Here is a 23,981-nt window from a genome sequence, read left to right as displayed (position 1 = left end):
AATGTCCGCAAGTTCGAACATCAAGCAACAACGGTGATGCAGGCTACGATGGCGCGCTGCGGGTGGAAACAGAGACGCAGACGACGGCGGCATGGAAGGCAAGTACCACGACACAGGCGTGGGCAAGGTTGCGGCCGACGATAGTGACGCAGGCGACATCAACGTGGTAGGCGAAGGCAATGAAGTAGATGACGGCGGCGTGACGGGCAGATGAAGAGTAGCGCTTCACCATTGGTGATGAAGATCGCAACTTGAATTGCATGCTTCATAGACAAATCCGTGTAATTTGAATTCGGGTCGGATTGGAATTGGAGCTCCGTTTCTCTTTACATCTGAACCGGCTTGGCGGTTTGGGTCTTGACCCAAAAAAAAAAAAGTGGTTTTTTTTAATCTAATCCAACCAATTGATTTTTTTTTTTATTTTGCAACGGAATCACTCATTAAATACAAGTTAATGTTTTTTGTTGAACTACAATATGATACGTGTCAAAAAAATAAAATCATTGAGTCTGTATCTTTACGAAAAGTGAATTATAATTAGGGATGAGTATGGGTCAGGTTAGTTTAGAGGTTAGTTCAGATTTAAGATAAAATTAGAACCGAACTAACTGAATTGTAATTGATTCGATTTAATTTAGATTTGTATTTTTTTGTCTGTATTCGAACCAAATCAAACCGATTAAAAACAGATTGATTCGATTCGGATAATTGAGTACTCGATGAAACAGAAATTCATAAAAAAATATAAAAAATGAAATTTTTATCTTAAAAATTTTGTAAGTACAATAAACATGTAACATTAATAGAAATAATTTAAACATGTTAAACACTAAATACATTAAAAACTAAACATATTAAAATCCAAACATATTAAACACTAAAGATATTAAAATCCAAACATATTAAAAGGTATATATATTTTTAAAATTTTTATTTTTTATTTAATTAATATATGATCGGGTCTACGGGTTGGTTCGGGTTTCGCACTCCCAGAACCGTTACTCGAACTAATTATTAAAGGAGTTATTGGTTTGGTTCGGATCGGACCAATTATTCATTAATTCCAGAACCAATTTAATTGGTTCGGTTCGGTTTCGGACAGGTATATAATCGGGTACTCGCGATCCGTGCTCATCCCGTAGTCATCTTTATATAAATAACTACTTAAAAAAATAACGAAAATAAAAAAATAAAAAAAATATGTAATTGAAATAACACAGTATGACTGCAAATGTAATACTTCTTTGGTATTGTGTCCAATAAATTTTTGGTCAAGTCGAATTTAAACAATTGGAACTACCTTCTCATAATAAATTATATATTTATATTCATGTTCTCTCTCTTTACTACTTCTCTCCTTCCCTCTTGAAAATCCCTAAACCTCCAATCATGCAAATCCAAAATTCAATCCATATACACGTACGAAAATCTAGGGATGCAAATTCCAAATTGAAAATTACGAAGATTATATTTATAGAAATGAAGATTTATGATAATCTAATTATTGAACGTCTAAAATTTAATACCAGAAAAACATTCAAACACTATAAGAGAATTTAGTTTTGTCAACAGCAATAACGTCGATGTTGGTAGTTATTTTTATCAACGACTCAACCGCAAGTAAAATTATATGGATAAGTGACCCATTCAAAAAATTTGGTCTCAATTCACTAACGGCTTAAACCGTCGGTAATATTAAAATAATTATAATTATGACTTGACTGTCAATAATAAAAAAAATTATCAAAAAATAATTAAAAAACAATTTATATTTATAAATAGAATAGTCATTGCTGGTAATAAATAAATTTTTTTATTTAAAAATAATTTGTATTTCCGTTGGTAATAATTAAAAGCAATTTTTAATTCATGAAAATAATTAATTTTACTAACATTCGAATAATCGATGAAATTAATTTTTTAATTATTATCATTACATCCATTCATTATAATTTTTAGTAGCATAGTAATTTTATTTTTGGACGAAGCTTCTCTAAGATGAGAATTAATAAAATAATAAAATAAAAGATTAATTATTCTTAAATAAAAATAATGAGTCTCATATAAAATATAAATTTAATAGTGACTAATCCTTTGCTTAATCTCTTTACCAATTTTACTATGGATAATATTAGAGATATATTATCTAAAATTATTTTATATAATATATATAACATTTATAATTTCATATACATAATATCAGTAATTAGATATTTATTATATTTAAAATTATATAATGATTCTAACAATAATTAATAAATATTAAATAAAATAATTTTTACACTATTTGAACTGATTTTTATCATCTCCCATCTCATGCATTATTGTTTCACCACATATTTAAATTCTTTGCTTTTCTTCCATATTTAAGAATGCGAACAAGGACGCCATGCATGGGCCACAGGGAGGTTTTGAATATTGAAAATATCTTTAACTCTCATAAATTTATGTTTATATTTTTTCGGCCGCTATAAATAGAGCTACCAATATACCCGAGTGATTCCAAGATCTTATGAACAAAGCTTCACATCACACATACACAGCTCAAGCATTTGCATCAACAAAGATATGGCCTCCAAACCTGGCTTTCTCACTGATTGGCCATGGAAGCCTCTTGGAAGTTTTAAGGTTTCATCACTTATTATTACAATTCTGTCTAGTAATCTAAATTATACCTCTCTTATGTTTATCATATCATAGTATTATTTAAGCCTCACAAATCATATATAAACCCCATAATAAGTATTTGAATTCTTTTTCATCTTTGAATTTTTTTCGTGAGAAATCTTAACATACAAATTTTATGGTGTGGTCGAAATATTCTTATAAAGACATCTTTATATTAATAAATTAAACAGTTCAGTCAAATATATTCAGTTAACGATTTATAATATCATCTTCATATTGTATTTTACTATTATCATGTAAAGATCATGCATTACAATATTTTTTATTAATTTTTATTAAAAAAAAGCATAATTTTTGTTTGTTTGTTTTGTGATGATGTGTATGAATGGATGAAAGTGGGTGATTTTGACACCATGGATAGCACACAGCACCTACTCTTTCATAACGAAGGATCAAAATGAAAGAGACATTGGATACTTTCTAATATTTCCATATATGATGTTGAGAATGCTCCATGATCAAGCTTGGATCACTCTTTCTCGCCACAGAACCTCCAAAGGCAAAAGCAGAATCCTTGACAAAGGAATTGAGTTTGAACAAGTTGATCGAGAAAGCAATTGGTTAGTGCAAGTACTATTTATATATAATACATAACAATGATTCTAATATGATTATGTTATGATAATTACGGTGATTATAGTATTTTAAAAAATATTGTTAAAATTAAAATAATATTTTTTATTATTAAACAATATTTTTTAAAAAGTATTGTTAAAAAAAATATTACTAAAATATAAAATATAATATTATAAGACTAATATAATTTATTTTTTTTACCAATATTATAAGTACTTAACTATCAATGTATTTTTATAAGTTAATGTTTAAAAAAACCCCTAAATATACTAATAGAATGTGTCTATGCTAACTAAAGTTACTAGTATGTAAACTTTTTTCTTTTATAAAATGAGATACTAAATTAAACTAAACATCTCTATCTATAAAGATACTTAACATTAGCTTCTTTCTAAAAATTTAGATTACTTTAATACAAACAAATAGAAAATATTATAATTAACTTCACCAAGCCCAAGGAAAAATCAGTATAATTTGCCTACATAAAATTATAAGAAATAAGTTAGAAAAATGTTATATATATACTTATAAAAAAAAAGACATATTTGAGCATATACTTTTATCATACCCTATTTAATATATGAGAAAACTTTTTAGTAAAAAAAAATGACCATTCAATAGGAGCAATAATGTTAACTATAAAGAACTGTTATCAATATTCTCTTTACTGCCATGACTTTCAGGTTTTCAGTTTTCCACCATACCTTATCTAACCAGAGTTTTGTTATGTTTTTTTTGTTCGAAAAAAATATCCAAAAATAATAATTGAATTTTTTAATGTTAGAAATTATACAAATAATAGCTAAAAAAAAACAGTTTTGATATGAGTGGTGGTATAATTTAATTGATAAATGGTATGATGAAAATGTAATTGTAATGGTTGCAGGGATGACCAGATATTGTTGAATGGGTTATTATTCTACATAGGTTACATGTTGGTTCCAGAAGGTTCTCACCTACCAATATGGAAAACAGATGGTGTTATTATTACAACTCTGTTGCATGCTGGACCTGTTGAGTTTCTCTATTATTGGTTGCATAGGGCACTCCATCACCATTTTCTCTATTCCAGATACCATTCTCATCACCATTCCTCCATTGTCACTGAACCCATCACTTGTATGCTCTTTTTATTATTATTATTATTATTATTATTATTATTATTATTATTATTATTATTATTATTATTACACTTTCACTTATTTTTATAATTATTCATTTTCACTAATATTATAACAACCACAATTTAAAACTCAGGTATTGCTACATATACAAAAATATTCATCACCAAATTAACTACTCATATTAAATATATATTTAAAAATAAATAAAATTACACGGATATATAAATATGTAATGACTTATCTGATAATTATTTTTTTATGTTTCATAATATTTTTTATATGAAAATAACTCTCTTAGGTCTCATCTAGCAGCTCCCTTAACTCAAGTTAGTTATATATAGTTCTCTTAGTTCTATTGAATTAGTTTTGAAATTTTGCTATATTTTAGTTGAAAGAGAAGTTTAATTTATGGAATAAAAAAATTAAACTAGAAGCCTTGATTTTTAATTAAATTGAAAGTAAGTCCATCAATCAATGTTTACTAAATAAAACAGGCCACATCAATCAAGTTAGTGCTTAACCAAGTGAAATACTAATTAAGCTTCTGCCACTTGAATTGTATACACCTAACAAGGAAAAATATTAGGGCCCATTAGAACTGAAAAATATTAGGGATTATTAAAATTTATTATTTTGTCATTAATTTAATTTTTTAGTTTAATTTTTTTAGTCTAATAATAATCTAACAACATACTTTATCTTATATTTTTAAATATTAATAGCTAACTAAATTTTAAAAACAATAAATTTTAATAATCCTATAATATTTCTCTACCCAACAATTTATTATCAGAAAGCTACCTTGTTTACGCATATCTAAAAATAATTATAATTTAAGAAATATAGATAGGATAAGATTTTTATATTTACAAAATAACAGGAAAAAAATTCCAACTTTGATCTTTAATTTACACCTTACCAAATTTTTATATTTTTCTCTTTCTCAAAAATAGATTTTTTAATTTCAAATTAATTGTCTATTTTAGTTTTTTTAATTCATTAAAAAATTAATATATTTAAATAAAAAATATTTAAATAACTAAATATATCAATTTTTAATAAATCTAAAATATAAAAATAACAGTTAATTCCAAAAAAGATCTCTAAATTCATAAATTAACAATATAGCTATTTTCATAAAGATATCTTTATATTAAAATGATATTACAAACTATTAAAAAAAATTAGTTAAACATATCCAATCATCTAACAATTTATAATATCATTTTCACATAATAATATGATATGATTAACAACCGATTAACAAATCATAAGATTAGTAATATTTGTGAGAGATGCATGCAGTTATAGTGGTTGATTAAATGGTTGTTGTTGCAGCTGTGATCCATCCATTTGCAGAGCACATAGCATATTTTGTGTTATTTGCAATTCCACTTTACACAACAGTGATTACAAGGACAGCTTCCATTGCATCCTTCGCTGGCTATTTGGCCTACATTGACTTTATGAATAATATGGGTCATTGCAACTTTGAGTTCATTCCAACCACCCTTTTCTCCTTCTTTCCCTTCCTCAAATTTCTCATCTATACTCCTTCGTAAGTTCTCTCTTCTCTTCTTACTAATTAATTCTTAAAGGACCGACAATAATAATAATAATAGTTGTATTTAGTTCATTATGTAGCTTTCATTCGACGATTACATCTTATCTTGTATGGAATTTAGATCATTGAAAGCGATTTATATTATACTTTCTGTTTTTGAACGAAAAAAATAGAAAAATTAATCATAATAAAAGAATTAACTCTAATAAATGTATTCATCATGATCATGTCACTATTAGAAAACAGCAAATTATTTACGAATTTTAGTTTTTACTTGTTATAAAATTATTTTTTTTCAAAAATTTAAATTGATATGAAAAGACACATAAATAGTTATATCTCTAATATATTTTTTTTATGTTAGAGTTTTTTTTTTTTGAATTTTTTGTATAGACTTTATTTTTCTTCTTATTTGTCTTTTTGTTGGATTTTTTTGGATTATTAAGGATTAAACTTTACATTTTTAAGTAATAAAAATCTAATATTATACCATAAAATCACTTTTTTTTTAAGTTTAAATCAATAAAAAAGATACGTAAATAATTATATCTCTAATATTATTGATAGATTTTTTTTTACTAACGGGTTTTGTTCAATGTTAAAAGATTCGTCGGTAAAATGCAAGCATATTTACATGAAATAATATTTAATTTAAAAATCAAATTGAAGTTCAAATTTATATTTGATAACTAAAATTAAATAATATGTAAACAGTAACTAATATTAAATAGAAAAATTAAACTTTTGGTGACATTTACATTTTTTGAAGGATTTATATATACGAGTATTTCTTTATAATAATTTTAAATAATAAGTAGTTGAGTAAAACTAATCATTACTATTATAACCTTTTTTTGGGGATAAGATATATATGAGCCATGAGGGACCAGTTATATAGATAGAGATGCATCCATGCAATATGGGGATTCCATCTTGGTACGTAGCTAGTGGGCAGTGGTCATCACTAGTATTGTTTATATAATAAGGACACATTAAACTGCATCAAGCCCAACATTCCAATAAATTATGTGACCAATTTGGATGACTTTTCCTCTTTTATGGGTTTCTGTTACTATCATCAAAGAGCGTTGTAACTCAATTAATGAATTTTGGTGTTGCGGATGAGTGTTATTAATTGCACTTTCCTTTTAGGGTAAATTAAAAAAAAAAGAGAGATAAAATGAAAAGAGATGTATTATCATATTATGCTGTCAACTAAGACCAATGGTCAATTCTGAGTGAAAATTTTATTATTAAATAGCGAAAACTCATATGCACAGTTGATAATTAAAAATAATTAAATATAAAATTTTACTTTATATATATATATATATATATATATATATATATATATATATTAGAAATATTAAGAGATTATTATAATTTATTATTTAATTATTAATTTAATTTTTTTAGTCTATTAATTTAACAACATATTTTATTTTATATTTTTAAATATTAATAATTAATTAATGACTAAAAATAATAAATTATACATTAAGAGACTAGAAAAGAAAATATTAAATAAATAAATTATAGAAGATTAAAATCATATTTTATAATATTAATTTATTTTATTTGTTTTAAAATAACTATCTTTTATTCTTTTAGTAAATCTAAAAGTTAAAAAAAAAACACTTATTTTAAAATAAAAAGAGTATAAATATTAATAATATTTTCTCTAACTAAAAATTATCTAAACATATAATATATGGCACAGCCAAACTGCGTACTAATATCTATAAAAATATATTATTAATAATAATTAAATAAAAATGATGTGTATTATTTACCGTGAGGTGGCTGTAAATCAGTGCATATCACTAGATAATTAATAAATAAATTTAAATGTATAGTATTATTTTTAATTATATAAGTGTTAGATATATTTTTTTTATAATAATAATTATGTATAACTTTGCATGCATTATTGCATTAAATACTTATCATTCTATTGATAGTTCCATATATACTGAAACCACCTGATGAACTGGGAAGACATATGTGATTGAATAATTTAGATAGGATCCCGCTATAGAGATAATGGATTAGATTTTGGGGTTCACTAAGTATCGAACTCTTGACCTTTCGGATCTAGCGCTCTAATATCATGTCATGATACTATTTATCCCAAAAATTTCAACTGATAAGAAGAAATAACACTAATGGTTATATCTCTAATACTTCCTAAACTTCTATTATACACATTATACAAATATTTTATTGACTTCTCATACTTTCCCATTTATATAACGTAACCCTACTAAGTTCTCTGCAAGTTGTCTTAATATATCTGATAACGATCTTTTAAATAATGGAAAAAGGTGCTTTTGAACTCAAATAAACATTTACACATACACATTAATTATACAGTGTATATATATTAATAATAATGACATGTACGATGTATCCTTATTTCTCCAGTTGTCTACTCCTCCCTGGACCCGGTCAAACTTTTAAGTATACTTTGAATAAGAATTTTAACATCCATTGAATAAGCCAAGAAATTAAACTATACAGTGTATATATATATATATATATAAGATAAGGAAAGAGAAAAGTTACAGAGGATAAGATCTAACCCTACTAAAAAACAAATTGAGAAAAAAAAAATCAATTTATTTTTTTAATCTCACTCTTAGTCAAAAATAAATTTATTTAGAATAAAAATAATACAACTAAGAATAATTTATTTAGATATGATTAAAAAATAATTAAATAATTATCTATCATAAAAAATTAAATTATTAAAGAATAAAATTAAAATTTATTTTAAAGTTAATAAAATTTAATTAATTAATTAAAAAAATTTAATATATTAAAGATAAAAAAAATAATTTATATTTTATTGTATATATACTATATTTTTTTTTAATTTATCTATTAGCCATTCTACAAGTATTCTATAATGAGTAATAATTTTTAAAAGTAAAATTAAAAAAAATAAATTTATTTAAAATAAAAGTAATGTGGTTAAGAATAATTTATTTAGAGATGATTAAAAATAATAGAATAATTATATAAAGTAAAAAATTGATATTATTAAAGGATAAAATTAAATTTTTTTTCAAAATTCAAAACAAAGTTTATTTAAATTAAATATTAAAGAAGTTCGGTATATTAAAGGCAAAAAATATAATTTATATTTTATTGTATATGTATCATTTTTTTTATTTTTTTAAAATTTATCTACTAGTCATTCTACAAGCATTCTATAATAAATAAAGATTTTAAATTTATAATGCAATTCATTCTATTAGAATTCATTTTTATTTTACTTAATTTAATAATTTTTTTAAGAATAATGTATCATTTTTGTCCTTAATATTTTCATCCTATTTAAGTCACAACTCTGTTAACAAATCACTAACGACATAATAACATTGAGACAATTTTAAAATATTTAAAATTTAAATAGAATGAGTTAAACGTTATGAACAACTATGTTAGAGACAAAATAATACTTTACTCTAATATTTTATGTTGTACATTTTGTGATTTTGTATTTGAGTCCCCTCACTCTCATTTTGAATCTTTTTGAGGGTTTGATCTAGGAAAAAAACTCTGCTCTCATTAGTGAAATAATAATTAAAAGTATTTCATTAATAATAATTGAAAAAAATTTCCCCTTAACCTTTGCAGCCAATTTTGGTTTTTTAGATCAAATCTAATTAAGAACCTCGTATTATCTTTGAAGAATACTTACATTTAGTTTTTAATTTTGTACATGCGCTAACTAATATAATTTGCAATATATATGGCAGGTTCCACTCATTGCACCACACACAATTCAGAACTAATTACTCACTTTTCATGCCAATTTATGATTACGTGTATGGAACAATGGACAAGAGTTCAGACAAAACATATGAAATGTCACTGAAGAGAGAAGAAGGTTCAGTAGATGTGGTGCACCTAACACACCTTACAACCCCAGAATCAATATATTATCTTAGGTTGGGGTTTTCTTCATTAGCATCCACACCACAATCTTCAAAATGGTACCTCTATTTGCTGTGGCCACTGACACTTTGGACTTCTTTGATGACTTGGTTTTATGGCAAAACATTTGTTTTGGAGAGGAACAATTTCAAAATGCTCAATTTGCAATCTTGGGTTATACCAAGATTCCATGTTCAAGTAAGATTTCTTTAGTTATATATAGTTTTGGTTTTTTATTGCAAAATAAGTTTTAAATCCTTGTAAATTTGGTAAATTTTGGTTTCGGTAATGCTCGGAAAAAAAAAAAAAAACAGTCAAAACTTGTCTTATCTAGCATCTATTAATTATAGCGACATGAATAAAAATATAAAAAATTTATAGGAACTAACTCAAAAAAAAAAAAATTACAAGGATTTTTTTTTTAATTATTTTGTTTTTAATAAAGGGGAAAGTCAACTTAAGGCTGGTAAGTATTTGGTTGAAAGGTAAAATTCGGTGAAAATCTTTGTTGACGAGCTTTGTGTGAAAATTGGAAAAACATTACTCTTAAAATTTATTCAGAAATATTAACATCTATTTTTACCTCTAGTTACCAAATAATGAAGAATATATATATTTTTTTTCTTTTATTTTGTCAGTATTTCTTCAAATGGCAAAGAGAAGCATTAAACAAACTGATAGAGGAAGCAATACTTGAGGCAGAGTTGAGAGGAGTTAAGGTTTTAACTCTTGGTCTTTTGAACCAGGCAAGTATATATACCTTTTATTTTGTGTGTGTATGTGTATATATTATTTTGTGTATATATATATTAAGATATATTATTGTCAGTCTAATGAGATGGTTAAATCAAATGCTAACTGAACATATTTGTAAAAGGATCATTTTTACATGATTAACAAAAGCCTGCTTCTTTGGTATATCATCACTTCTCAACATTTTCTCAGATGGCATTTGTTCCCCCTTCCCATATAGAGAGAGGTTTTGAATTTGAGTCTAATGATGAAATTAGCCTTCGAAGGATATGTTATTCTTTAAATTCGTCTTTTTGAAAAAATTTATTAATCAAATTAGTGCTTTAAAAATTATAAATTAATCTTTTTTATCTTTCTATCACTTAACTAATAGTTTCCGTCAACAATTGATGATATAAAACATTAACGGATAGTATATATGACACCTAACATGTCTAATTGGATGTTGAATAAATATGTTTATAAAAATATATCAATTTAGTTCATTTTTTCAATTATATAAACCCTAATCCTAATATAACTTAACGACACTAAATTGATAAATTTTCATAAATATATTTGTTCAACGTCTAATTAGATATACTAGGTATCATGTGTGATGTAAGTTAACATTTTATGTCATTAATTATTTACTAAAACTATTAATTGAGTGACTGAAAGACGAAAATGATTAATTTATAATCTTTGAAAGACTAATTTGATTGATAAATTTTTTTATGATGAATTTAAAAAATGAGTTATCTTTTAAGGACTAATTTGACTATTAACTGATTCTTCGAACCTCTCCTGATGTATGTGACCAAAAAAAAAATTTAATATTGTGTTATATAATTTGAATGTATTGGATGATGCAGGGAGATAAGCTTAATAAACTTGGTGAGATTTACATAAAGAGCTATCCGCAGCTTAAGATAAAGATTGTTGATGGAAGTAGCTTAGTTGTGGCTATTGTTCTTAATAACATTCCCAAAGAAACAACTCAAGTGCTTCTTTCTGGTAAACTTACCAAGATTTCATATGCTATTGTCAGTGCTTTATGTGAAAGGGGTACCAAGGTACGTTACATTATTACTTTGATCTTTGCAATAATCTTGTTATTATAATCAATATATATTCATATTCAACGTGCATTTAAAAAACAAGAAAAAACAAGTTGGATTCCTTCATTGCTATTCCATGCAATTCTTTTCAGGTTACAACAATGTACAAGGATGATTATGATAATCTTCAATCAAAGCTCTGCTCTGAGTCCAAAAAGAATTTGGTTTTCCCAGGATCCTACACTGCAAAGGTACATGAAGAAAAAAGAAATCAAGATTTAATTATTCCGTCAATCCTCATAATTTTATGAATTTTTAATTAAATTCTTATACTTTTTTCTTTTCAATTAGGTTCCTATATCATATCAGATTTTGCAATTAATTCCTTGTCGTGACAAAAACATTGGAATTAACGGAATATTTCGTTAAATAAAATGAGCATGTCTAACAATTGACTGAATATTCTATTTTGATTAACAGAATATTCAGTTGATTTCAATGTTTTTGTGACAGCAATGACCTAATTACAAAATCTGATATGATATAGGACTAATTGAAAAGAAAAAAATATAAGAACCTAATTGAAAATTCGATGAAATCATAAGAACCAGTAGAGTAATTAAAACAAAAATCAGTTAATTCCATGAGAAACGGAAATTAAATTAAAATGTATTATGAAAATCATGTATCTGGTTTCAAATTTAATTTGCAGATATGGTTAGTAGGAGATCAAATTAACGAGGCTGAACAGAAAAAGGCACCAAAAGGAACATTGTTCATACCTTTTACCCAATTTCCTCCAAAGAAACTTCGCAAAGATTGTTTCTATCATACCACACCATCCATGCTAGCTCCCTCTTCTTTAGTTAACGTACATTCCTGTGAGGTAAGTCTTGTAATAACTTTTAAGGTTTAGCTAACATTTATTTGTTCTTATGAGTTATGACATAATATGCTAGTTATATCGAATCCGTTATTTTGATATTCAGAAATGGTATAATTCATACTTAAAAATCAGCTACCAAATTAATTATCGTATATTTGTATATAAATATATGTGATTTAATCTATTTTCAATGTATATTTTATATTTTAACATGTATTTTATATAATTAGCTAATTTAACGGCTAATTTTTGTGTGTATATAATATAATTATTTTTTATTTATATTTTGACTATCAAAAACGCTCTACAAAAACAAAAAATCTATCACTAGATATTATGTATGTGTATGTGTTTCACATATTTTTTAATAATGAATAAAGTTATTATTAATCAGCCAATGTTATATTTTTAAACTTTTATTATATTTTAAATATAAATATAAATTTATTTTGATTATATTATTTTTTAAATTTGATTATAAATATGAATCAAGTTAGAATATATTATTTATCGGTAACTAAATTTCAAAATTCAATTGCAGAATTGGCTGCCAAGAAGGGTGATGAGTGCATGGCGTATTGCAGGGATATTGCATGCCTTAGAAAAATGGGATGTTAATGAGTGTGGAGATGCTATGTTTAGCATTGAGAAAATATGGCAAGCAAGTATTCATCATGGGTTTAGGCCATTAAAAATAAATCCTCTTATTAAAATTTAAATAATTAATAATTAGTCTTTTTTATGTGACTAAATTAAATATTATTTCAGCTATTAAGTTTATTTGTTTATGATATTTAAAGATATAAAATTAATATTATAAAAATTGTATTAATTATACATTATATCTAAATTATCATAAGTTATTTGTGTTAGTAGTTATATCTTACAATTTATGTAATGTAATAAATTCTATGAATTAATGAGAACATAAAAAATTAATTCTAATTGAGTATTCATTGTGTTAATTTATATATAGAAAATATGAAACTATTATTATAAAAAATGTTTAATTACTTTGTTGGTCCCTATAGTTTCGTGAAATTTTCAATTAGGTCCCTATACTTTTTTTCTTTTTAATTGAGTCCATGCACCAAATTTTTTTTTTCAATTAAGTCCCTCTTAGTAGTAATTGGCTTAATTTTATAGGGACCCAACTAAAAAAAAATTGGTACAGGGACCTAAATAAAAAGAAAAAAAAAGTGTAGGGACTCAATTTAAAAAAAAATTTGATGCAAGGACTCAATTAAAAGAAAAAAAAATATAGGGACCTAATTGAAAATTTTGTGAAACTATAAGGACCAGTAGAGTAATTAAACCTATAAATAAATATAAAGTACTATACTATGAAGTCATTATTACAAAGTAAACTTCATAAAATGATTGGATGAATATGTATAATAATTATTTGCTAAAATTTTTTAGCATAACTCAAACAAAAATATTGCCTTTTTAATTTAATGTCCCCATTAAACAATTTTATTAGACAACATAACTTGTGAAGTAAGGAAGGAAATTTGTCAACTAAAAAATCTCTACTTCCAACTTAGGTCTATTGCTCATTATAAGTTTGTTTTGGGAAAAAGTTTAGTATCTCCACCTCTAAGATTGGGTCTACTAAAAAATAGCTTGAAGAAATTAAACAGATTTTCTAAACTTACATATATGTATAAACAATTAATAGTTTTTTTTTTTTTATAAATGTTAGTAGATATAGATAATTTAATTTTAAATATTTAATATATTATAAGAATTTAAAATTTGTTTATCTAATTTACATACTAAATTACATTTAAACCTTTCTTATGGGGGATTGATATTGTCTTTCCCCTTATGTCATACAAATTTTTTACTGTGCAGGTTATATAAAAATAACACTAAGGTGACAAATAAATTTAACATACGATTCAATGTCCATTTTTTTTCCTTCAACTTGTATTAAGTAAACCTATCTCAGCATTTTCCATCTCAATCTCTTAAGTTTTATTAATAAAAATAATGAAAACAATACATCTCTTTCATTAACAACGGATTAAGCCCCAAAATAGAGTCAAATTAATTATCTACTTGACAAGTATATGCACCATTGGGATAATTTTATACTGACATTTCATAATTTATTTTCACCAAGTATTAGGAGTGGAAAATTAATCAATTTTAAATTAAATTATTCACGTGAAAGTAAAAGTAAACAAATCATGACATATTTAAATGATATTAAAATAATGATAGATTAATGAAGGAAAATTTAGCACATTCCAACATTTCCTAACCAAGATGAATATGTTCAGTTTTTAATAAGTAGGTGGGTTCCAACCAAAAACTGAAAAAAAAAAAAACCTACTTCAATAAAAATGCCAAAAATATCTTCTCACAAAGATACTTATGTTAAAAGTATGATTTATTTATTTAGATATATTTTAGGAAGAATACTAGGGACCAGCAACTTTTGTGATTTGTAGCCATCAAATAATCATCAATAATAATTTTAATGGTGTGAGATTGGTATGAGATTTCATCCAATGGCTCACTTTTTTTTACTGGTTACATGCTGGTTATAATTTAAAAAAATTGCTAACCCCCTTGACTTTTCTATATTTTAAATAAAAATATCACTTTTATAACATACCAAGTACCAAAATCACATTAAGATAATTATAGAATCTTCGTTGAGGTATCCAACAAAGAAAATAACAGGAAAGAAAAGGAGGTTGGATTGTTCGTAAAATATTTGTAACTTTGGGGAAAAAAAACATTAAATAAGCTAAGCAACAAATCAATTATTTTTATCACATCTGGAATTGATCATCAATACAATTTACCACGCTAAGCAACAAATCGTTATTTTTATCACAACTGGAATTTATCATCCTTTACCAGTAAGATAAAGCTAAAAAAATGGTGGTGGTGGGGGAAAGGGGGGGGGGGGTGGAGAATCAACATCTAATTGAGTATGGGACGTAATCAAGTCAACACCAAACCCATAAAGAAAGAAAGAAAGAAAGAAAGAAAGAAAGGAGGAGGTCAAAGAAAGCAGAAATACTATGCTGAAAGAATCTGGCAATTTCAGAGTTAACCAATGATGCCAAATTGTGCCAACTTTGGCTCCTGTAAAAATTTTGTACAAGAAAAAGATAAAGCTTGGAATGATACTTAAAGACAAAGATGGTAAGGCTGCACACGTTTCAGCTTCCTTCTTTGTTGCTGCATAAAACAAATTAATACCAAAATCAATTATTGAATGACAACCAAACTAAAAACATCTTATTGGATGATCTACACTACAGAATTGGGATCCATAAAGGCTTTATTAGAAACTTCTAAACTATAGAACTAAATTGAAAATTGGGTAAAAACTATGGAAACTCTAACACAACTAAACCTTTTTATTAAAGTAATTGCAGAAATGTGGACCTTTAACTTAGATTCATCAGCTAACGAAACGGAAAACAAGATTGGATAAGGATTCATTAATACCTTTTGTCAATTGTGCCCCCATGAAGGATCCAATGAAAAATGCTTATCATTTCTTGTGCCGGAATGAAGAGCTCTACTCGGTGGAGCATGCACAGTAATTGGAAGAATCCATTCAGTTTTATCCCTTCCCTCAATCAGAAGTGGATGCTCATATCTGTGGCTCAGAAACAATACAAGTTTAACCGATACAATGTTAGATTCAGCAAATATTATTTTAGTATCTGCAATTAGGATATAATAGAATCAATAAGGATATTATTAGTTCATTGTCCGTATTTATGCAAATTTACTCCATGCAGGCTACATAAACCATCCCCAAGCTGCATTTTGAAACAAATTGTCTCTATAACAATACATGAAGGATAAACAGAAATGAAAATGACTAGTAGGTTTTCTTAAGAATGTAGATCAAGATGAGAATCTATCTCTGAAACAAGTCGGCTGCCAAAATATTCATAGAAGTTATGTTGGTCATATCCTTGAGTAATGGAGAATGTAAAAGGCACTCCTCGTGCCCAGGACTGGACATTTAAGATGTGTTCACGAATTTGGTTTAGGAGAGGTTCTAAAGGAAAGAGAAGGGCATTGGAGGGTTTGACATTGTTGATGAATTTTATTTTTCGAGGGGTAAGGGTTTCAGGAGTTTTTTATTAACCTTCCAAAACCCTTGGTTCATTTTTTTGGGGGGGAGGGCAGGAGAGGACAGCCCGGTGTACAAGCATCTTGCGTTAACGCAGGGTCCGGGGATGGTTCATAATATTTTACTTTTATATTTTAATTCCTAGAAAATTATGTTACAGAACATATTGATTCCAATTAATTATTTTAAAAAATACATTAAAAATATTAAAGTATATGCTAAGCCTTCATAGATGGGAAACACATACCTTCTCCAATCCACGTTCTTTGGAGTTGTGAAGAACTCAAAACGAAGAACCCATTGCACAGATACATGGGAAGTGGAGAAGGACATTGGACCATCCATTGGAATAGAAAACAAGAAGCTTGTCTGCACCAAATCTGCAACAACCTCATGATGGTCGCTCTGAATCTAAAAGCAAAGTTGAGAACATAATTGTCAGAATCAGATTTCGGTATCATTTTGAAATATTAAATGCTCATAGATTCAGTTTTCCACTAGTTAAATCAAGATCTCATTGCTTTTTCTTTCTGGATATTCCATGAAAAATCAGAACACAAGCCAAAAGTCAAGACGGAGGACATAACATAATGCAGACAGATACTGTTAATATGTAAGTAGAACAAAATAAAGAATTGCTTCATCTGCAATTTGCGATCAGAGTCCCTATAAAACTGCTACATGATGAGGAATGCTTTACAGTTGTGAATATTGAGAAGTAAAAGTGCCAACAAGACCCAAAAAAGCACCGCATCCGCATAGAATGTTAAGTGTATAAGCCATTAAGCCTATAATCACAAGTACATGTAACTACATATTTACAAAAGTTCACTTGGGAGAAAGCAATAGTAGCATCTCTTGAGGAGGTTTATACCAAGAGAGGCTAAAGGGAGACAATTAAATAAACAAGAGCGAGTTCAATCAAAGAAGGAAATTTTATTTTTTGATGACATTTAACAGTGACACATACAAAAGTTAACATGGATTCAAAAAAGCTTGAGCAGTAAGTACATACCTTGGTTATTGTCGGGGAATTCCTCCTAGAAGGGTGAATAAATCGCCTACTTATAGTTTCTGAAGTTTCCAATGTTACTGAGATCTACAAAATGATCATTATAATAATAAATTCCTTCCATTGCATCAATCGTGCTGAATAATTGGTTGGTTATTAGTTTAAATAAAGCTCACAACAGGCCAATCACCTCAAGGCATCTCCTAGCTCCTTCTTCATGAAAGAAAGTAAGAGTCCCACCTATCTGCAACAAGTTGTTTGTGATTAGAGATTCCAACAAGTGCACAGGATGTATCAAACTCTATTAAGGCTATCATTACCATATCACTGAAGTAATAAGTTGCATCAGAATTTTTTGGTGAAAATTTAAGCAAAACTTGATCATCCAGTTTGATGTTATAAGACCTTCCTCTAGTGAAGCCTTCTGCTGTGGAAAATGTATGAAACAGATTAGCTTAAGCAGAATCTATATTGAATGTTAATATCCAAAATGTATCCTTGGATATCAAAATCAACTCGAAGTGAAGAAAATTTATCAATTTACATGCTAAAGACTCATTCGCTCCCGCTTCTGGTGACGTGGATACTCCAGCATCATCATCTGCAGAAAATGGTTTCCTGTACTTCTGTTGCTCACTTGGTGAGGCAATAGCAAGTGATTTCTGGTTTGATAAGACATCTGTTAAACGAAATATTATTTGGCAAAGCAGGTCCTTGGAGAAAGCAATAGCAAAAGATGACACGTATCTATGAGACACTAATAAACCAGCATAATTTGAAACTTCTTGTAACTGATTGCTTTGTCAACAGAACAATAAGCAGTTTCAAACAAACTGTCCTATCTGAGTACAGGTATAGGGTAACTAACTCACCGGCACCAGGATCAGATAACACCTCAGCAACAGAAAGTCGAGGAAGTGCTATATTTGAAGATAAACTTGTTCGATGACCTTCTAGAGCAAAAGATTCTCTGTTCAATGATCTTGCAGAAGAAGATCGTAATGATAATGAACTTCCAAACCCTCTGTAAAGATTTTCTTTAGTGGGGTTATAATTAAAAGAAGAAACAGAGGACACATCATCCCTTGAGCTGTCATAGTCCTCCTCAGCAGCATCATAATAATCATTTGCTCTAACCTGGACAGAAATGATTCTATGTTATATCTATTGTGTTGAAAAAAAGATAGCATGGGGTTAAGTTAACGTGAATGCATTACAGAAGTGTATGCCAAGTGAGGGATTTGCATAAAACCAGAAACAAGAAGAATAAATAGTTCTCAGAGGAGGATTTGAAATATATAATACAGTTTAACAAGCACTGAATCCTTATAGGAAGAAGGATGACTATAGAAAAAGTTTACATTCAAACTTCCAACATGAATGAAGGGATACAACAAAGGACAAGAGCCCATTAAATAAAAGGGAAAAAATAGAACAATATCAGGATACAACGGTTGCTACTGTAAGAAAACTTTTGCCACATTTGAGATAGAGTATTTCTGCAGTGGTCTCGCTCTGTTAGATATGTTCATTTTCTATTTTCAAAACTCATTATAAAAATTCTATTTTCAAACCTGCCTGTTTCAAGATTTTGTGAAGAAAACAATGGAAGTTGCAAAATTTTGTTTCAGTGTACCCTTTACAAAATGCTGGAAACAGGGAAAATTGGAAATAATGTTTTATTTTTCTAATTAATTTTGGAAACAAGAAATATAAACCAACCTAACTCTTGTGTGCTGAGAGATTTGCATGCTGCCAGCCTGGTCAAGTAGCTAAATTTATTTTGCACATTCTATTTTGCTTCACTCTTTGAACAATATTTTATCCTCTCCCTTGGTACTATTTCTTTCTCATTAATGTTTTTCTTTCTATCAAAAGCAAAATAATACATTTAAGGAAAACAAACTTAGAGATGCAATAGCATTGTAAAATAACAAATATAGAAGCAAGAGAATCATAAATTTATGACCCAATTTTTTTCCCTAGCTAGTCACTACTCACATTCTTTATATCCCACTTTCCCAAACAAAGAGCATTGTTTTTTCTTTCTTTATAACCAAAATCAGCTGAACCTTGGTGTAATAGCAACTGGATTCAATTCCTGAAAAGACACTGCTTGCGAAGATAAAAGTTGTGTACATCTAAACTCCCCATAGTAACAACTGTACATTGGACCACTTTGTTTTCTAACCAAAATCCCATAGTCCATAGATAACCAGTTTAGAGCATAATTTATCAAGTCATTTCACATATTGCACACAAAATATTTGACAATTACAAAAACAAATAAACCAGATTATTTAAAGAAAGGGTGACAAATGAGTTTAGGCTACACCACAGATAAGTTTAAATTACCCAATTAAAAAATATCACCAATAGCATACCCAATCAGCATCTGCATCCACCTCTTTCCAAAATAAATCCGGTTGGATAATAGTTGGAGGAACAATATCTGAAAAAACAAGATATATCTATATATAAGTATTAGTATGCAGGTGTTTCCACAACACACCAAAAGCAATGAAACGGAATCAAAGTAAAAAAAAAAAATTCATAATAATCAAAATCTAGAGCAAGGAGCAGAAGCAATAAAAAACTGAAAGAAGTATGAGAAAATACCACACTAACATTCAAAAATCAAAATCAAGTAATAAACTTGTCAAATGAATAACATTCTCATATGCTAACAGATAGCAGTAAAATGATCAATCACTATTGATTTTTAACTTCAATAATTTGAGAAAATAAAATGTTAATGGAAGTCAGAAACTATTAGCAGGTTTACAATGCATAGGAAATAGAAAAACAAGTTAGTTATTCAGGTAACCTTCATCAGATTGAAAGCCATTGATTTTCTGGTTTATCCATATTTGTAATGGAACACGTACTTCCTGCAAAAGTGAAAGTAAACAACTTAAAAAATATGTAAAAGCAACAATATCAAAATATGTTACAATGTTATAAAATGAAAAATAGAGTAATATTTCATATCAGTCAGAAGAAATTTTAGTTGGATATTTAGCTCCAATGAATTTAATTAACCAAATCAATCCCCCAACATTTTATTTTGTTAGGCAAATCAGCCCCATGTCATATTCTGCTTAACATATGAAAGTTTAGACAAATTAGTTTCCATTGTTATTTAATAAACATATGAAAGTCCCTAAGAATTTTTTAAAATTCTCAAGTCAGTCCCTCCATATAGACGAACAAGTTGATATGGGAACCAACTAGCTATGAAATAAAAATTTGGAGACTGATTTGGTAATTAAAATTCCTTAGGAGCTGATTTGTATATTGCTCTAAAAGATAAAAAACATTTTTGCAATTTAATATTTTCATGCACCCCCACTACATGATTTTTATGCACTGCAGATATCATGAGAAAACTTCATAGTATTGTTGAGCAAAGAGTCTAGCAACATTTTTTCAAATTCATAACCTGAGGCCAAAAGCCACCTGCCTATACATTAATTTGGCATATGGCTCATGATTACAAAACAAGATTGCACCTCAATGGTTTCGCATTGAAACTAACAAACTTGTAATGGTAGACCAACAATTAAAATTAAAATCTCCTTAGTGGTTTTCATATATAGGTTCTCTCCATGTCTATCTACCTCTATCAATTGGGCTACTTTCCACCTAATCTATAAATAAGACTGATAATCATCCCCCAATAAGAATGACATACTACTCCCATGGAATTGCTTAAAATGAGTGCAAATCATCATGGCATGCTAGAGCTTTCCCTCTCCTGCTATTATTAGCTCTCTAATAAAGCTTGAATTATATAAAATAAAAATAAAACATGGGGGAAAGGCAAACATTTTCCTGACAATGCAAAAACCAAAAAAGATATGCCAACATCAGAACCATAACTCAGCATGAAAATAAAGTGATGCACAAGCATTTCAGCATATGTCAGGAATTCATTCGAAAACCAACCAAATCATTAACATCATTTGTGGTCTCTGGACGAGACTGCCCGTTTTCAAGCACTAGCCACCCTCCCATTAATGCAGTTCTAACATAGTACAAATAACGAATATTTGAACCCTTGTACGACGGAGGAATAGTGTCAGGCAGCAGCATTCGTACAACATCTGCAATCAACAATGCCCCATACAATCAACCTTCACCAATTAAAATAAGACAACCATTAAATCATGACGTTTACAAAGGTAGTCTTATAAGTAGGCAACATGCAAAGGGATACATTCAAGAAAATTCCAGAGTTCAAGCTTAAAGAAAACAGTTCAATGATTTTGTCCCCAATGTTTCTAAATAGTTTCAGTTTTACCTCCCCATCAAAGATTGGTCAACTTTTTCATTTCAAGTTTTACCATTTTCCATCCAGAAACATGAGAATTAAATTGAAGCAGTTCAGAAAAGTTAAGGGGTAAAAAATGTTATTATAAAAAAATCTTATTCTCTATTTCCCCTTCCCTTGCTACCACCATTTCCACCACCAAAGCTATTGATATATATTTTTACCACCCCCCCCCCCTTTTTCTTTTTTTTCCAACTTTTCTGGATCCATTCCTGATGGCATCTTCAAGTAATCAGGTATGTGATCACTGTGCAGGTATACTAGCTAAATCTAGAGAAAATCTTGAAAAAGAAAAAGGCCACTAGCTCTGCACAAATAGATGTGAGCCACCGTATCTTATTCCAAATAAATGATGCATTGAAGAAAGGAATGAAATTTTTGCACTAGTCAAATACATCATAGAGAGGACCAATTATTCACATGAATAGTCAACAATTCAGAATCGTGTATTATCACTTATCAAATTTCAACTCTTGTATATATCCTTTTATAACACTCTCCTACGTGCTGACCTTGTGTTCTCCCACCCCTCTTTCTCATGGATAGTGCCCCAAGTGTTAAGAATCATCATAATCTATTATTTGAATTTATGGATAAAGGTTCGAGTTTCCTCGGTAATGTTGGAATTTGGAATGAAATGAAGTTTTCTAAACTTCCAATCCTAACTGCTATTACAAACAAATGGTCCACAAGCTTCCAAATTCAAGCACATTTTACATTGAAAAGCCTTTAATAAGAATTGTGTTATAGATATATAGATGCATTCATTTGCCTTCATAAAAAAGCTTAAGCATTTAAAAGAGATGGTTTATGACATGCTTTTAGATAGGAACAAAGAGTTCATCTTTGTTGTGCCATTCTTCTAAGTTGTCTAACTACAGGAGCTAGGTACCGAAAATCATCAATAACAATTTTGGATTTATTCTGCTAGAATGAAGAAGGATTAAAGAAGCAAAGAAGAAAATAAATTGAAGAGCATATATATATTTAAATCTAGAACGCCACGTACATGATTTGCTTCTTCCAAAATTAACAATCTGATTTGCCACTAAGACTGGTGTTGAGGCATCCAAAAACACATTTTCACCTGAAACAAAAAGGCAAAAATTCAATTAACAGTGTAAGTAGTAGAAAACATTCCCAGACCCAAAAAGATAAAAAAAGAAAAAAGAAAAAGCTATAATTGAGCAAGTAATACACATCCAATTCGGCAACACAAATGGCTCTAGCCAGATTAGTTAAGAATCTATTGAACTTCTAAATTCTAACCCTCGAACAACAACTATGCCTTATCCCACTAAGGTGTAGCTTACTACATGAATCAAAAACACCAATAATAACAATAATCACTAATTTGCAGTTAAGACTGAAACAAGAAAAACTCTGAAATTCAATGTTGCAAAGGAATGAACGAATGAGGGAAAGAACGAACCTCTCCTTTGCTTAGAACCAGGAAGAGGCTTCGGTGTAGCGAACCACTGAGTGTCCAATTTCTCAATCCCTTTGATCTCAAAACCGAGCCTTTCCATGAGAAAAGAGTACTCATTGGACGGGTTTGAGATCTGAATGGTCACAACGACTGGATCACCAGGCCTATATACTTGCCTATCCGTTTCGAGATTCAGTTTTGGACGCAGTTCTTCACCCTTCGATAATGATGAATAATTCTTGGTGTTGGTGTTGATTGAGTTAGAAGAAGCCCCGAATAACGAGAATCTGCCTTTTAGCATTGTTGCACCTTTTACCACTCAACTTTGGGACTAGGTGGGTTTGAGAAAGAGGATTTTAGATTGGAAAGGGGGAAATTGAATTGCGTTGTTTCCTTGTTTCTTCGTCTTGTTCTCTGATCTGATCTGAGACACTGCAGCTATTTTTTTTATAATAAGAATAAAAAAAAAAACTCTGCTTCCAGCTTCAATTTTTGAGTGTAAGCTTATTTGGGCGATTTT

At 28.3% G+C, this 23,981-nt stretch overlaps 2 protein-coding genes across 2 annotated transcripts; one reads left to right on the top strand and one right to left on the bottom strand.

The window, feature by feature from the left end:
* The first annotated feature begins 2,463 nt into the window (after window positions 1-2,463).
* On the top strand, window positions 2,464-13,525 carry LOC112776197 (very-long-chain aldehyde decarbonylase CER1). The gene is made up of 10 exons (XM_025820248.3): window positions 2,464-2,628; window positions 3,025-3,248; window positions 4,151-4,383; window positions 5,727-5,946; window positions 9,717-10,092; window positions 10,533-10,640; window positions 11,502-11,702; window positions 11,840-11,938; window positions 12,400-12,573; window positions 13,115-13,525. Exons 1-10 carry the CDS (start codon window positions 2,569-2,571, stop codon window positions 13,289-13,291), a joined length of 1,872 nt encoding a protein of 623 aa, XP_025676033.1. The 5' UTR covers window positions 2,464-2,568; the 3' UTR covers window positions 13,292-13,525.
* Window positions 13,526-15,330: 1,805 nt separating this feature from the next.
* Window positions 15,331-23,981, bottom strand: LOC112776198 (uncharacterized). Its single transcript, XM_025820249.3, has 13 exons — window positions 23,465-23,981; window positions 23,042-23,119; window positions 21,648-21,805; window positions 20,527-20,590; window positions 20,084-20,151; window positions 18,572-18,836; window positions 18,244-18,378; window positions 18,020-18,126; window positions 17,890-17,943; window positions 17,703-17,786; window positions 16,935-17,098; window positions 16,048-16,201; window positions 15,331-15,774 (listed from the first exon to the last, which is right to left on the bottom strand). The coding sequence occupies exons 1-12, from the start codon at window positions 23,760-23,762 to the stop codon at window positions 16,054-16,056; spliced, it is 1,623 nt and encodes a 540-aa protein (XP_025676034.1). The 5' UTR covers window positions 23,763-23,981; the 3' UTR covers window positions 15,331-15,774; window positions 16,048-16,053.

The sequence above is a fragment of the Arachis hypogaea genome, chromosome 19, assembly GCF_003086295.3.
Source record: "Arachis hypogaea cultivar Tifrunner chromosome 19, arahy.Tifrunner.gnm2.J5K5, whole genome shotgun sequence".
Classification (NCBI taxonomy): Eukaryota; Viridiplantae; Streptophyta; class Magnoliopsida; order Fabales; family Fabaceae; genus Arachis; species Arachis hypogaea.
The sequence above is the reverse complement of the archived record's forward strand: the minus strand, read 5'-3'. Positions and strand labels throughout refer to the sequence as shown.